General features: G+C 34.9%; 1 protein-coding gene across 10 annotated transcripts in view; it reads left to right on the top strand.

Annotated features, from left to right (window-relative positions):
- The window catches only part of RBMS3 (RNA binding motif single stranded interacting protein 3), a 665,694-nt gene that overhangs the window by 263,361 nt on the left and 384,114 nt on the right, over positions 1-18,219 (top strand). For all 10 annotated transcript variants that reach the window (XM_045537625.1, XM_045537631.1, XM_045537615.1 and 7 more), the window contains one exon: positions 2,096-2,187. In XM_045537625.1, coding sequence (XP_045393581.1) covers positions 2,096-2,187 — 92 coding nt within the window. The remainder of the gene's footprint in view (positions 1-2,095; positions 2,188-18,219) is intronic.

Raw genomic sequence — 18,219 nt, 5'->3', positions numbered from 1 at the left:
TGGTTATTTGGTTCTTGTCCATTCCTAACTCAACTTTAAGTTGCTTAAGAGTGGAAACTGAGGCTATTTTTTCCCACCATTATATTCCCTATGCTTCACACAGTGCCTGACATAGAATTTCATTACTGAATGAACAAAGGAGCCTAGGAATGAATGAGGAAGATTGACCAAAGTATTATGTGGAAGGGGATGCTTGCCCAAACCTCTTCTAGAGAGTTCTCGGTAGAACTCAACCACACCATTAACAAATGTACTAATTAAATGAGCTTGATTGAATCCTTTCATAGAACTGTTTTATTCCCTGTCTTAACTTCCAAATTTAAGGAATTTTCAAGAATTGAGTCTCTGCTGGGTGCACTTCAGAGGCTAGTAGAAATAGTTTATGAAGTGGGATTATAAAGCATTTCATTGTATGGTGTAATTGAAACAGCATATGCAGACTTGGCTTCAAATCCTGGATCAGCCCACTGAGTGGCTTGTGATTTTAGGTCACAGTTTCTTCATGTGCAGAACGTGCATGAGGCCAGTAGTGGAGGAAGTTATTATGGCTTCACCAGTCGCCAGTGTGTCAGCTACCCAGCACGGCAACTGGCATATGGGCAATAAGTCCAAATTTTAGTTTTGCTTTCCTCTCCCTCTGATTAAACTTCTTAACTATTTCTGCCTTTTCTTTCTGCCTTTTTCCCCTATTTTATTCATCTTAGTGGGTGGTAATACTCATATTACTCACATAGTTTGAATTTTGTGGGAAGAGAAGAATCAGCAGTACTTACAGTACAGACTTCCTCTTGGATTAGAAATACAAACTTCACAGCTTCTCTGCTCAGCTTTTCAAGAGCATTTTATGGTACACTGCTGTGTAACAAGTTCATTTTAGGATAACATGCTGGGAGGGAGAAAAAGAAGATGAGATTCGAGGGGAGAAAATTAAAAAGTTAATTAAAAGAAACAACTTGGTAATTGAATTCCCTTGCACTTTTCTTTGGTTATTTTGGGGCGGGAGGGCAGTGTCACAGTACATGGTTAGTAGGTTTGCTTCAGTGGCTCACCTTGAAACTTCTAAATGAGACAAGTGTGAGAATGCAGACAAATCCCTGCCTGACAGATGAGAAGAGGTGGAGGATACATGTGGTGGGCTTGTTAGGCGTGCCAAACAGAGCTGCCCTCATATCATTCTTGAGCATTTATATTATGAAATATTCCTGGCAGTTAACGTTGCTGTTAGGATAAGCCCTGGACTAATATCAGTTACCTTAAGGGCATTCACAATTGCCTTTTCATTGATTCTGTTTTACTGGCTATTTCTTTGGCTTCACCGTATATACACATCCACATAAGCACACAATCTGCACAATACAGGCAACTCCTATATCCTTTTCAGATTGTACCCTAGTAACAAATAAGTGATGGAGTTTTTTCTTCTTATTTTTTAAAAGAAACTTGAATATTTATCTATCTAATCACTCTTTATCACTGATCACTTAAGAGTCAGAATAGTTTAGTTAAAAAATTGTCATTGAAAGAGACAAAGTCTTGTAATGGAGGAACATAGTAATCAAATGGAACTAGGTTTAAAAACTCTCATTCACAACCTTTATTGATTGATGCAGGCAACATATTTATTGAATACCTACTCTGTGCCAGGCACTACTGCAGTTGATAACCTTATGCAAGTTCTTATCATGGCTTTTATTAACATAAATGTTTTGAGGTTATAAAATTAACTTAGAGATAGACTTTCTATATTTTCCAACTTTTTGTGCTCCTCACTTTTGTAGAAAAATCTGCTGAAGAAAGTAATGGGGTGGAGAACTTGTGGCCCTGGGGCCACATGTGGCCTCTGGATTCTTTTGACCAAATCCAGACTTCACAGAACAAATCCCGGGATTTGTTCTGTAAAATTTGAATTTGGTTGAGGGGCCGCAATTGAGGATCTGGAGGGCCGCATGGGGCCTTGAGGCCACAGATTCCACACCGTCAACAGGGTCATGTCTCAGAGGAAATTAATGCAAGTCTGACCCTAAAGCTGCATTTCATCAGTATGATAGAGATGCAGCTTTTTTGAGTACTAACAAGGGGTTTTGTATTTTCACAGGTTATGGTTTTGTAGATTTTGACAGTCCTGCAGCTGCACAGAAAGCGGTAGCGTCTCTCAAGGCGAATGGCGTGCAGGCACAGATGGCCAAGGTAAGACTGATGTCTAGATTTGATTGTGTGTGCATGTGTGTGTGTGTGTGTGTGAGAGAGAAAGATATCAAATATTTCTTCTTTACTATGAGCTGACTCAGAAGTGGGATTTGTAACAATTTGGTTTATATTTACTTGTTAGGGAAAATAAGAAACTCACTCCATAGTAGATTTGGCTTGGAAGAATCTGGCTGATTTATTTCATTTTTTCTTTATGTATGTTCATTAATATATTCTTTTGTTATGGTAAGCTCATTAGTGATTTAAGGATACTCATGAAGTGTTCTGTTCTGCCTGAGAAAGCAGGTGTGTGTCTGTGCCTATGTATGTGTATCTGGGACTTTTGCTGATAAAGTTTTGGAGTAGTAGTATTAGTAAGTTGTCTTTGGTGAATTGTGTGCTAAAGATGTTTTTCATTCTCATATTGGGGAGAGCTGACTGTTGAATGATAGAGTTGTCTGATCTGTGCAGGAAAATGAGTTTAATCGAAGTATACCTTGTCTGGTTTACTGGAATTTCACTTTGGCCTTTATATAGAGAGTTTTCCTAAATAATAATTTCCTAGATATTGGTAACTTTCAATAATTATTTATTGTTATGTAGAATAAGTAGTATGGATCCTTCTATCTGAAATTATAATGCATTTTTTATCTAAAAAAATAAAGCATTTATTATAGTTTTATATATCCTGATTGTAGTGGTGGTTACAAGACTCTAGATGTGATAATGTGACATAGAACTATACACACACATTGTACCAATGTCAATTTTCTGGTTTTGATATTGTACTATAATTATGTTAATGTAGGTAACCTTTAGGAAAACTGGCTGAAAGGCACATGGGATCTCTCCAGACTGTCTTTGCAACTTCCTGTAAATCTATAATTATTTCTAAATAAAAAGTTTAAAAAATTATTTATAATGTATGCATACATGGTAGACATTTACTTTAAAATAATGATCATTTTGGATTTGTTCACATGCAATCTAAGTTTTTGAATATTTTTTCTGATTAATAGAACTGAAATTGTTTATCTCCAGATTCTCAAAATTTTGTGTAGAATAGCCAACAGACATTGACATCCTGATCTAATGTATTTATGCTATTAATATATTCATGTATACACTTACACTTAACTATTCCCATAAGAGCTGAGTGATATAATAATGAAGTAATCAAATTTTCAGTCATTTGGATTTTGTTATGATTACTAACATTCTCTGATAACATTTTCCAATTTCAACCTTAGATAATAAGAGATGGAATATTTGGTTCCTTCATCTTCAGATGTCTTCTAGCTAGCTGATACAGGCCATATCTGTTAACCTTTTTTTGCGAGTCACTGCCCAAATAGATTACTTTGGTGGACTCATTGTCCTTTATAACATATGAATTGTTATTCAAGGCAGTATAAATTAGAATTTGAATTCTTTCAGCTGTGTAATTTATTCCGCATAAGGATTATGCCTGGAAGCTTTGGATTTGGTCATGAACTAAGATTGATGAAGTTAATATTTTTAATTAATAAGGAAATTATGTACATGTCTTGGTTTAAAGGTTACTTGGCAAAGAGTCAATAGCAACTTAAGCAACTTCCTGTACCCAGAAAAACAAATGATAAAATATAGCTGTTAGGTAATGCAAAGTATGTAACTTGAATTTGGACTGAAAGCAACACTCATTGGCAAACAAATGTTTACAAAAATGCTTATAAAAATTGATATTGGAATATCTTTGCTATATTCTATTGGTAAACTCCTGAATTTTAGAGGTTACTATACTATAGCAGTTTAGAAATAATGAAAACAGAGTGCATAATCTCCACTGTTTCAAATGTTCTTAGAATATATAGTAAGTTAGTTATTGGATAAAAACCACTAGTATCTTGTAGTGCAACCATAAAACAAAGTTGACATTGATTTTATAACTTCTAAGGAAGCATTAGGAATAGTTCTCCTCTGTTTTGGGGCATACTGATATGTGCAAGGAATCCCTCTCTCTCTTTCTGTCTCTTGTGCACACACACGCACGCAAACGCACACATGCACACTGTACACACACTCTAATCACCTAGTCAGGAGGCTATCACAGGGGAAATATTTTAAAGAGCTTCTAATACGATTATTTTTTCTAGCCAGCATTTTGGCCCTTGTTCCATGCCCAAGGAACACAGTAAGGAGATTCCAATGGAAATGTTTAAAGTCTCTTTTATTTCTGTAGTTGCTCAAAGATTTTTACCTTATCAATTGTGCTGCCTATGAAATAAATAAATCCTTATTCTCTTTTTCTCACAAAGTTTGACTCTAAAGACTAGAGCTTTAGATTCACATCTGCCTGCTGGAAAACTTTCAGCAATGAATGACTGTAATTTAACTATCCAGAAGCAAATAAATAGCCTCCCCTTGACAATGAAATGGGACAAGCTTGACCACCTGTATTAGCAGATTTCTCACTGAGCTATTGGATTTCATGGCATTATTTCCTTTGTCCTTGTGATAACTATTATTTATTATCATATAAACCTGTAGTCTGCAGGGTGTGTGAGACTTGCACTATATTTTTTGTAATTTAAGTATCTACTGAATCTCCTCCTGCATCCTTGTTCTTATCAGTATCCCACTATGCAGTTTGTGGTGTCACATTTTAATGACTCCAGGATTTTAAAATAAAAATGCTACAAATAATCTGGGTTCCCAGTAGCAACCTAGAGATAATATGAAACTCTGTGTGTGAATAGCTTTATTGAGCTAACTTATTTCAATGTGTGCATATGAAAAATCCAACTGATTTGTCAACTAAAAGGAATTAAATAACAAATCATCTAGGAAGTGTTAATTAACTAATAATGAATAACCATTAACACAGGCAAACATTTTCTGTATACTTGCTGTTCTGCCTAAAAGAGTTTTTCAGGATCAAAGGATATGTTTCTTTTAGGACAGCAGATTTAGAATATTTTAGTAATACACAGTGGTTAAAAGCATAGGTTTGGAGGGAGATAAACTTCCCCTTGAATCCTGGCTGTGGTACCACCTGCCTGTGTGGCTTTAGCTAAGTTATTTAAATATCTCCAAAACTCTATAATAATAATACTTAGGTTATATGATTGCTGTGAGAATTCTTTTAAACTGCACAAAAAATAGAGCATAGTGCCTAGACTGTAGTAAGAATTCAGTAAATGTTAATTATTCTATTAATGTTATTATGCATTAAATTCAAATTTGCCACTAAACATTCTATAAGTTCTAATGCGTGTTTTTGGTGTTGTGTTATTACAAATTAGTTTCTTGAAAATATATAATAAATAGCATCAGTCAGCAAACAAGTTTTATTGCCTACTCTGTGCCAGGCACTGAACTGGGTATTAGAGAATCAAGATTGAATAAAACCTCCTTTTTATTCTGAATTTTTAACATTCATTCTGTCTCCCAGATTGCTACAGCTCTAGGCTAAGAGTTTTGGCTGTTAACGTTCTTGCCAACTTCCAGGTATATAGAAGAAAGTTACTGGGCAAGGAACATTTGTCTCTGTAAGCATGACAAAAAAAAAAAAAAAAAAAAAAGGTGAAGAAAACTCTGCTAACAATAGCTTAAGTTGCAAGTGTTTATTTCACTCATGTAATAAGGCCATAGAAAGGCAGCAAAGAGCAAATGCTTTGGGGTAGCATCAAGGATCAAGGCTGTTCTGCCATTGGCTTTTATTTCATGCATTTATAATGTGGTTTCTAAAGTTCCAACTCTTGTATCCTCAGTGAATCCAGGAAAACGAGAAAAGAGCAAATGGCTGAAGGAGCATCATGGTTGATCTTGTTCTTTTGAAGGCTTCTCTAGTTCAGCAACTTGTGCTTACATCTCAAAGGTCAAATGAGTCACACTGCTTTCCCCTTTGCTGCAAGAGAACATGAGATGATGAGTATTTTAGCTTCTTTGCCTCTGTAGTTGAGAAAATTAAGAATAGTTTATACCCTTGGCTATCCAACATACCTGACACCATTATTCCCATTCATATGGTTTAAGTGGCATGCATTAATCCCTTCCCCAGGGGAGCCCACCTCCACGCTTTGTCCTGCTACCATATCTGGTGATGCCAACATCTCCCTTAGGCCATGGCTGCTCCTCACAGCTCAGTAACCCAAACTTTAAAAGATAAGTTATTTGTCTGAACTGCTGCAATATAGAATAATAGAGAAACAACAGAATAAATACAATTAAAGGAAAACTACTATTTAGGAAAGGAGAGAATGGGGAAAAAAAACATTTTAATCACTAATCTCTAACACATATCAAATCCTGCTGGTCAGGAATAGAATTCTTGCTTTACTAGTGCATTGAATTCTTTGGTTATACAATGACATAACCCCTGATCCTGCCATCCAGAGGGATCTTACTTGCCCTTCATTCCCCATGACCTCTTTGAGGCCTCGCTGGAGGGCTCTTTGGCTTTGGAAACAGACTTTTCCTGGGTATAAATGTAGAGACTTTAGATAGGCTCTACACATTAAACAGTCCCCTATTATTACCAGCCAAGTTTTGCATTATCTCAAGCTTAACAGGCCTCTTTCTTATTTGCTTTCTGTCAATTACAAATGTGAGTAAACATAATATATGTTATTCCAGATGAAAGGTCTGTAAAAAAGAAGTTACTCCCTCTCAGGGCCTTAAGATGAGCCTTCAGCATGCCTACTGCTAGGACTGCCACGAGTGTTCCCAAAGGTGATTCACTCCACAGGGGGATATGTAGAGTAAATCAAAGTTGAGAGATCACAAAAGATACCAGCCATCCAAGAGGATGTCGAGTACTTTGACAGGGATGACATAAAAATATTATGTCTGCCTTGGCAGAGAACTAGATTGGGACCAGACAAAAGGAATTCTCTCCTATAAATCAATGACCTTGATAGTAGTTCTCTTAAGAAAAAAACAAAATGAGTGGATTTTTAACTTGAAATATGAGGAGACGAAAAGTGAAAGTTAATGAATATAAGAAAGCAAATGCTTTAAATTCAAAAATATGTGTATATATGTATACATGCACACAGAATTAATTTATAAAATACATCATCTTGGTGGAGCTCTACCAGTTATATTCCAGTAAAAGAATTTTATTTAATTAAGGAAGAGCCTATTACATAAAATATTCTAGAAATTTTTTAGAAAGCACAACTACTGGGCTCGTGATGTGACTTGTTGCCTACTGAAGCTGCTCTTCTGAATGCACCAGTTTATTCCAGGCTTTGTCAGCTAACCTTGTGGTCTAGGATAGTTAGTAGTCTCTGTTTTTACCATTCTTAGGTAAAGCAGGGTGCACAGGCTATTTGGTGTTCATGGGTTACTACAATGGGGTAGAACGTGCTGGCAAACCAGCAAAAATGGAGACTTCTCAAGAGCCTTCATGTGGGAAGGAGAGAGACATTGTTTAAGGACAACTTGAGTTGGCAATTGGGGAATTGTTGCTTTCTGAAGTTGGATAGGAAACTCAAATCAATCCATTATATAATGATAGACAAGTGCTATGTGGGGATTTCATTGTCCCTAGAATAATGTCCAGGTCTGTTTGTTTGTTTGTTTTGATAATAAGATCAAAGGATCAGAGATACCTATATACTATCATTTGCTTGTAGCCAAATTTTTTCTCAGGGGGACAACAGTTATAGTCTTGAATTGAAGCAGGAATCTCTCATTTTCCCACATTCTCAACACATGTATGTTGAACACCTACTATGCACCAGAATTGCTCTACATGCTGCAGACTTAGCACTGAACCAAAGTTTCATGAAGATTATATGGGCAAGGCAAAAAATGAATGTAGAAAAAAGAGATATAATTTAATAAATAGTAATTAGTGGTTTGAATATAATTAAAGCTGTTTAAAGGTATAAAACATGAGATGGGGATAGTGGTTAAAGATTGGGCAGGAAGTTATTTTTAGGTAGAGTGGTCAGGGAAGGCCTCTATGATGATATGACATTTGAATGGATATCTAAAAGAAATGAGAAGAGAACACTATACATATATTTATTTTAAAGGATTTTTAGTAAGATAACATGCCTGGGTTTTGTTATCATCTATATTGTATACCTTCTTCTTAATAATAGAAGAGTTGTATACACCATTGTAATGTCCCCTTTATTTTTTGCGGGCATCCTCTGGTTTCAGATCATTCTAGTGATACATTTTCAGAAGATTTTTTATGTGAACCAAATTGTAATTGAATAAGTAAGTATTTTCTTCCAACACTTAACTTCTTCAAATCATGTTATTTTGTTACACACATGAATGTAAGAATATGACAAGATACTCCACACCACTGCTGTGGAATGTATTTTAAATAACAGTGATTCCAGTGAAAAGCAGTTCAATGTTGCTTTTAACATAGTTCATCCCTCCTTGGATGACTGATGTTATGTGATGAAAACCTTGCTCTATCTAATTTCCTAAAATGGATGTCTGTGTCATGTGCTCCTATGGGATATATCTCTAGCAGATGAACATCTCTAATAAACATAAGTACTATTTTCCTCATGATTGAAATTTTTGAAGTTTTTAGTAAAAAAAAATACTTAGTGGTTGGTCTTTTGCATGTTTATAAAATATTTATGAATGTCTGCTTTGTTGGCTATGTCAACTTGGCTCAATCTTTTTTTTGATAATCCTAATGCTGAATGCAGGGATTCAAAACCCAATATTGAAATTGTCAGGGTTAATCTTAATCCTACTCATTAATTATTTAAGGTTTTTAAGCAGAATCCTCTAAAGTTAAATATTTGTATTAGCTTCTATCGAATGATTTCCATAATCTGCCTGTGGGTGCTACCCTGTGCTTTTGCAAGGACTCTACTGTATCCTCTTCAGTGTAATGGTGGATATATATGCTAGCAGAATTACTGCTTTTTTAGCACTGGACAAAAACAAAAGTCAACAAAAAATTTGCCTTAGTGATTTAAATTGTGGTCTCTACCAGTTGGCCAGTCACTTTCTTACTGTAGGGTATGTATGGAATACAAGTCCTCTTACATTTGCCAGAAATATCAACACTTTCATCCTGACTCTTTGAAGGGAGTGTGTCCACAGGCTGATCTCAATCAATAACTCATTTCTTGATGTATTGTTGAGAAGCCTAATAATGAAGAGTCTTCTTTCACAGCTTTAATAATTTGTTCTTAAGGTTGAAAGGAAAAAATCCTTTCTCTAATAACCATTGTTGTAGATTGAGGGGGCCTAATTAAAAGCACTGCGTTGTCCCATATAGATTCTAATCCTATTGAAAAAGACAAAGAAGTATGTCAAAATAAGAAAACTATTGAATGTATTAGTAGCAGTATTGTGTTAGAAAAATGTGACCTAGGTTTGTGAGGGAAATAAATCTTTTAGTGCTGAAATCCAAAATTTGATTTAGCCATGCAGTCACAGGGAGTGTTGGGCAACCATGGGCCTCCTGACCAATGGATAAGGTCTTGTCTTATTATGAGACCTAGAAAGAAATAGTAAATGTGCTCTCTGCTGGCAGATACATCCCAAGGACAAAGGAGGGGTCAATGAACCACACTTGCTGAGTTCTTCCGCTCAAACTCACCAGTCAGTATTACTTCTTCCATTTGGGAATGTTAAGTCAGTGGACAAGTAAGAGAAGGATCAGGAATGTTGCACCAATATCCTTCCAAATGAAAATACAATGAGAAGGTGTGGAAACTTCCCTGGCCCCAGCTCATAACCAACCATAATTGCTTTCTGCATTCTATTTGTGTACTGTACCCTACAGAAAATGAGTAGATGGGTTAGAATGTTAGAGTTATATATTATATGCATTATGCTAAATGGTTTAACAGTTTAACGTTGAGAAACAAGCTGAACCACTGAGGTATGTGGTCCACCTTCCATGTTTACTGCTAGTGTGCTCTGTGACTCTCTTCCATCCCTTAACCATATTTATTCTTAAAAAGGCAAGGAAGAAAACAAGAGGATGATGGGATAAAGGAAATTATATTGCTCTAACACCTGCTCTATGCTAGTGAATAGGTTAAGTGTTTTCATAATTATTATCTCATTTAATTCTTCCTGGTAGGTAGGTATTATTATCTCAGTTTTACAGATGAAGAACAGTAGACATCTCACATTCACTAGGGTAGTCAGTCAATGGTAAAATCTGGATTCGAACCCAAACCTATCTGGTTCCAAAGCTTTGTTCTTTCCAAGGAAATCATAAGGCTGCTAATGCTGTTCTTTGATCTCTTCAGTGGTACTTAGTTTTTGCATTTCTAAAGTGAAAGAACAGAATGAACAAATTATTAATACAGTGGAGTTCAGAATCTGTTAGAGTTCCTGATTTACATAGTGGGACTTGATGAATCTTTGTTGAATGAATGAATAGACAAATGAGCGAATAAATAACCAGTGTTGTTTATGTTTTAATGATTTTCAACTCTTATAAATGACTGTGATGTTACATCCCTAACTTTCTCAGGGATGTTCCTTTAGTTCACTATCATAACTAATTATCCAGGAGGACATAATTCCTGAGCCCACAAACGATGGTTCAGTGTAATCATTCCTGCTGTTGACTAGGGGGCTAGAGGGTTTGGGACAGGTTGCACATCTTTGTTTCTTGAGAAGGCATCTGATAGGGATTTGGAAATCAAGACCAATAACTCTTGCATTTTAGAAGCTTGAAAAATATTGGGTATACACTTGGATACATGTACATGAGTGCACACACATGCAACCACAAAATACATTTTTTTTAAAAGATGTTTAATTATGATGAGAAGCTACAATTTTCTCATGCAGTTACATGATAAGTACAAAACCATTTGGCAGCTCCACAGCACATCTGCCTTTCTTATTGAAAATAGAACATAAAATTAAGTCATAAACAAACTTAAATAATAGATCTCTGTGATCTCTAGTTTTCTGTATGTATTATATTTATTACACTATGATCTGTTTCACTTGGACACTTGTGGGAGTGATTCACTTATCATGGAAATCTAAAACAGACATTTGAATGCTGTGAATGAGTTAGGCACCATTTTCACTTTGACTCTCTTTTCCTACCACGTCCAGGACAGACTTTTTAACTGCTGTTTGAATTACCCAACTATTCCATGAAACTCAGAGCCTGCTGGCCAAATCAGTAGGAGTTGACATTCCAATGTCTGCAAGCACATTTACCTCTTCTCCAGATCTAAGAGTATTCCAAACTTAAAGAAAACATTCAACTTAAGAAAAATGGTGAAATTCTAAATACAGACTTCCTTTCCCTATTGAAATTATTTTTTTTGATTTCTCTGTGAAAGTGACTTAAGCAATTTTGTGCTTTTGGATAAAGGAAATAAAGTTTTAACACAATACTAAGGGCTCATTTTTTCATACTAATGAAGGAATTTTAGCCTATGGATCCATTTGGGAATCATATTCATATATCAAACATAAACTTTCCCTGGTGTTCATATTTAAGGCAACTGAACAAAGCTGCATTATAAGCCCAGCATAAAATAAATTTTACTCTTTTCTACTTTAAAGGTAAATTGCTGGTGAGGTGATAGACATTACTGACATCATCATCATTCAAAAATACAATTCACATGCCATGGCAAGAATGACATATTGCTGGGGGTACCCATACTTACATATATATCCTTAGGTATCTGGCTTCAGAAGCAGTCCCAGTTAGACATTCACATAAGAAATGTCACTACTTTATAAAGACACACTGTCAAAGTAAGTTTGTCATATTAGGGAATATTTGCTATTGAATACAGCACACAAAAGTCTGTATTCTAAACTCCTGGAAAATAAATTATTAATTTACTAATATGAAAGTCATTAAAATTGTCTATCCAGCTTCTGGCTTTATATGTCACTGAAGAAGACACTCCCAATTTCCCCATGAAATATGCAACAATACAGAATAAAATGATCAACAGCTAACTTTGAAAAATCAATATTAACAGACAATAGATTCCCAGAAACATTCAGGAATTTTATAATCACTGCTAAAACCTTGGAGCAGAATTGATATTCTTAACATCCCACTACCTTATTAAATATTTTACACAGAAAAATCAAGTTTTCCTAATCCTCTCTCCCTTGCTTAAATTCTAGAAGATAAGATTACATGCAAACACACAAACCAACACATATCAACTGTATCATATTGCCAAATATTGGCATCTTCTATTGCAGTCATTCCTGCGGAGCCTCAGATTCATCTGAGGAGCTGGTTTTTAAATTTTATTTCTTTATTCTTTGTATTTTTTGATAATGCATTTTCTTTCCCTGTTCATCCTCCAACCCCAACCCACAAGAACTAACAGGTCAGAGTCTCTGAGAGCAGGACCTGAGAATATGTATTTTTAAGATGTTTCTCCAGTAATACTAATGTTTAACTCTGTGATCAGCTTAGGGGATGAGAGAAACTATGATATGCATGGTGGACAGAGAGTGGAGATCCAACAGAACAAAGGGTATATCATCTAGAAACAGAAATAAGGATAGCAGAAACAGAAGCAATAACCAGGTGGTATATAAACTGAAGACATCTTTTCAGAGATGATATATCCTTTCATGGAGATTGAAAGGATTGACTACGTTGTAAGCAACATGAAAGGACACAAGTCTACAGATATTTAAGCATTTTTTAAATAGCCAAAATTAAAAATGTACAAACATCCCTGCGAGGGAGGGGGGAACTATATTAACTGGAAAGAAACAAAAATCAGCTCCTTAATATATTCAATATAGGGTTAAAAATCAAAAGACAATTGAGTAATGATTACTGATTGTGGAAGGTATGACCATAAAATTGTAGTCTCAGTCTTCCGAGAAAAGCCACAGGAAGGCTGTCCATTTGAAGTGCAGAATACAATAAATAAGAAAAGACAGGAGCAGACAAGTCACAGATGAAAATACAGATGCCCAGTCACCTCATAAATCATCAAAAATATTACTAGTAATAAAAGAAATGTAAATAAAAACTAAGAGGTTTTTTACTCTCAAATTTGCACTGATTAAAACATACAAAAGTGTAATATTTTGGCAAAGCTAGCAATTGTTGAAATGTGAATTGGTTTGACTTTTCCAAAAATTGCTTTTTCGTGTTTGAACTACTGATTTCCTTCTAGAAACCTAGCTTAAAAAACATCCAAGATGCAAACTAAGGTCTGTTGTAGCATGAATTATAAGTATGAACAATTTGAATAATGTCAAATAGCCAAGAATAATCCTGCTTGACAAAGTCTCTGCAGAGTAGTAGTTTGACAGGTTATGGCAAAGCCATAAACTGCTACCACTGAAAAATGTTATGTTTTGAAGCATATTTAATCTTAAGAAAAAAAGAGTCCAAGTAGAATATTAAGTAGTAAGCCAGTAACAAAATGATAATTAATACTACTTACTACATATTTTCCTTTATTAATTGATTTTCATAGAAAAGCAAATAAGGAAATATACTAAAATCTTAACCATAGTTATCTTAAATATATCTGTGTTTTCCAATTTTCTAGAATTAGCATTGGCTAGTTTATAATAAAAATGACATCATAATAGAAAGATAATAAATATTGTTTACAAAAATTCAACTAGCTGATTATTCAGAGACCAAACCTGTCACATAGCAAGTGCTAATTAGATTGTCAGAGCATGAACAATAATGGAACTATCCTTTATCAAATGCTAAATCAAATCAATCTCTTTAATTAGCAACTGATTGTAACAACTGAGCTCACCCAATAATATAACATAATATATATGTTTATTACATTTTGTATATAATATTTATAAATATGTAAATATATATAAATATATAATTTTTTGCACACTGTTGTGTTTTTTAACCATATATTACTTAGGAAATGTAATTCTGATGTTTGCTAATAACCATCACAAAATTTAACTGTGAAAGGCTACTAATTGTATGTCCTGATTCCACATGATAAAAGTATGTTGACATCTTTGAAATTATGAAATTGAGGGCCTTCCTACTTTAGTTTACTTAAGTTAGCTCTTCAGTTTTAAAGGGATGTCTAAGATTAAATGAATAACGTTACTTATAAAGGTTTGAAAGTTGCCAGTCTCTATTTAAAGACAGAGTTTTGAGCTAGACAGAAGCATAAAGAAATATTCCAGAAATATTTCAAGTGATGAAGTGATATGCCAAGATCAAAAGGTGAACACTCCTTATGTATTCTAACAAGTAAAGGACATCTATTTACCTTAATAAAATATCATCAGTAAGCCTCATAGTATTAAAAACCAGACTACCGTCCTATTTTATTGGTCAAATGTTTCACTGTGCAAATAGTTTCTAATTGTAAACAAAGTGTAATGTTCTGCCCATTAAATGTCAGTGGTAGAATACTGAGAGTGAAAAATAATGCTCTGGTCACTTAATTGTTTAATTCAGACTCTCAGTCTTTATTGTCTGATGATGCACCTTTTTAGATATGTCTTGAAGTCACCAAGATGAAACAGAAAAAGAGATGGTAGTAACATCCCTAATGGATGAACATAGGCAGTGAAGTCTTGAATGGAGTTAAGAGCAACCTGGTATATCCCTTCTCCACCTTGGGAATCCTGACTAGCCAGAGAACAACGCTTTAGTCTAGGAAGGAAGGGAATGACAATCGTCATCCATTTAGACATACTCTGAGCTCTGAGTAAATCCTTAAATGCTGTGTTGGAGTTTCCTGGTGATTTGTTCTGTTTAGTTCTCCTCTTGCTGTGGAAAACTGAATTCCCCAAAAATGAGTTCCACCAGCATAATTGCTCTGTACACGGGTACACTGTTAGCTTTTCTTTTTTACTCATTTCCCTTCACTTGAACTTTCTGGGCCTTTCCCATATGCATTTGACAAAAGAACTACAAATAGAGAGTGTTATTATATCTTAGATGGAGGAAATGGTCCATGGAAAAATGTCTGAAATGTTCGATCTAGGCAATCAAGGCTCTCACCTCAGCATTTGTTGGGACACAGGAAACCAGCTAATGGCTGATAATGTCCAGGAAATTAGTAACTTGTGCATATGGTAAACACTCCAATCCCAGCCAAATGATTTGTGTAACTGATGGCTCGAGTTCTCATAGGGGCTATTAGCACAGTGGAATAGTAGGGCTTTATTAACCAGACTATGTGCTAATCCTCGTTGTTCCCTAGTTGAAGAATTTAACCATAATACACAATACAATGGAAAATTGTACATCCAGAAAGTCAGGATGTTAATGGCACCAACATTCTATATAAAATTTTTTTATTTTAACAAAAATCATGTTTTTTAATTTAACTTTGTTAAAATAAAAATATTTTAGTAATATATTTTGTTAAATTTTCTTATAACATTATAATAATTAGCTTATAATTCTGTAAAATGAATTATGAATACCTTTTAGTTGTGAGAAAGATATTAAATTCAGTGTCACTTTGTTTAATGTCCTATTCCTATCTGTTAATTTTGTTAGTGATATTGTTAATTATTTATAACCCATTGCTTACACTCATTGATTATTTACAGAGTATCAGGACAGCCTTGTGCTATGTGCTTCCATATGTTTCTCATTTAATCTCCCCACCCTTCTCCTCCTGCTCCCCTTTCATAGTTAATATTCATGTGTTCTTCAGACCCTAGTTCAAATGTCACTTCCTCAGGAAAACCTCAGTGACAATTCAATCTAAGTCATGCTTCTCTTCTTATATGTTCTCACAAAACCTTATTCACCTTCATAGAATCTATTAATGTATTCACAATTTGTAATTTAAATTTTATTTGGGAAAATATTGAATTACTGTTGCTCTCTTGGTTGAGAGTATAAAGTACATAAATGCAAAGACCATAATTGTTCCCACTACTATTGTATACCTTTGGAACCAAGCCAAATGCCTACCTAGCAAGCAGCAAGTAATAATGCTTGTTGAATGAAAGAACTCTATGTGCTAGTCATTATTGTCCCAGTTTTACAAATGAAGAAATCAAAACTCAAAGAGTTTAATTTATCCAAAGTCTTACAACCAACTGGATGTCAAAATTCATCTTTCTTTTTATAACAAAATTCAAACTTACTGAACATTTGCTATTTTTTCTGTACAATCTTTTAGGGAAGTGGTTTTCAACCAGAGACATTTTTGGCAATGTCTAGAGACATTTTTGGTTCTCATGGCTTGGAGAAGAAATGGTATTGGCATCTACTGGTACCCCATGATGTTTGAAAGAGATATTCCATACCACACTGGCCAGTTCAACTAACTACCTTCTTTGTTTCCTTCCTTCCTGCCTTCGCTGAGTCATTCAGCATAAAGCATATGCATAGAGTGCCTAATCTGTATAGAACCAATAGTGAATAAGACACAATTTCAAACCAGAGGAAACTTAGAGTTTACAGGAGGTACAGATAAGTAGGTTATTATTATACATGGTAGAGTTATCTAGAGGTGTAAATACAAGAGAACATAGTGAAGACAGTATATTTCATCTGGGATGCTCAAAAATGCTTTCCTGGAGAAAGTGGCATCTAAGTTAATATCCGAAGCATGCTTTAGAGTAGTGGTTCTCAACTGCAATGTCTAGACACATTTTTGGCTGTCACAACTGGGGCAGGGATTGCTCCTGACATCTATTGGAAAGTAGAGACCACGAATGCTGCTAAACATCTTACAATACATGGGACAGCACTCCCTTCCCACCAACAAGAAATTATTTGGTCCAAAATGTCTGTAATGTTGAGGTTGAGAAACCCTATTTTGGAATGATAATGCCAGGTCATTGTTGTTGCCACTGCATTTTAAAAATTCAGCTAATTTCACTACCCTCAATTATTATTTTTACATGTTGTAATTGGCAATAAAATTTAGTGTATGCATGTGTATATTATCTCATAAATGACAAGAAACTATATGATTACTTGTTTGAAAAAAATTACCATCTTTAATAACTTTAATGGCATGTCATACTTAACAATAATAGTTTATTGTACCTCCTTCCTTTTGGGTTTCTATTGTAGTCCAATCTTAAGCCTCTTTGGCACTTCCATTTTTCAAGTTTAGTTCTGTGACCATACTCTCCTTGGGGGAAAGAGTCCAGGCCTGATTCATCTTCATACTTCCTGTAGCATTGTTTTATTTATTTTTTTTATTTCAGTACATTATGGGGGTACAAATGTTCAGGTTACATACATTGCCTTTGCCCTGCCTAAGTCAGAACTTCAAGTGTATCCATCCCCCAGACAGTGCACACCACACCCCTTAGGTGTGAGTATACATACCCATCCCCACCTCCCCCTCCCCCCTCCCAGCTGCGCGACACCCTATGAATGTTATTACTATATGTGCACATAAGTGTTCATCTATTAATACCAATTTGATGATAGTGAGTACGTGTGGTGCTTGTTTTTCCATTCTTGTGATACTTCACTTAGTAGAATGGGCTCCGGCTCCATCCAGGATAATACAAGAGGTGCTAAATCACCATTGTTTTTTATGGTTGAGTAGTAATCCATGGTATAAATATGCTACATTTTATCAATCCATTCATGTTATCGATGGGCACTTGGGTTGTTTCCACATCCTTGCAACTGTGAATTATGATTCTGCATTTGATAGGATCTCACACTTTTAGTGGATAACTCAAAGTAAGTTAGTTTTCTTTCAGAGGCTGAGTAATTAAATGTCAGTTGAAAAAAAGCAATTGGTTAAAATAGTTATTATACTGCATTATCAGCAAATCAGCTCAGATATTAAATTTCCAATCATTAAAATTTCCTTCAATTAGAGTTCTGAAATCATATATGATTATGCTTCTGGATAATTTACGATGGATGTTAGAATTTTTTCCAGGAAACAGCTCTGTTCCTTTATTTTTCAATATTTATCACTCAATGGATCTTAGCAGTTAGTAATCATTAGTTTTCCTCCAGGGATAGAACATTAAAGGAATGAAAATTTGATTGGCATTTGTCTCCCAGCACATCTTTTTTAAAGTTGGAACTTTGTGATACCTTTTGACATATTGGCTATGTTGACATATTCCTCCAAAATAAAGCAAAAG

This window comes from Lemur catta, chromosome 1 (assembly GCF_020740605.2).
Source record: "Lemur catta isolate mLemCat1 chromosome 1, mLemCat1.pri, whole genome shotgun sequence".
NCBI classification, from domain to species: Eukaryota; Metazoa; Chordata; class Mammalia; order Primates; family Lemuridae; genus Lemur; species Lemur catta.
The sequence above is the reverse complement of the archived record's forward strand: the minus strand, read 5'-3'. Positions and strand labels throughout refer to the sequence as shown.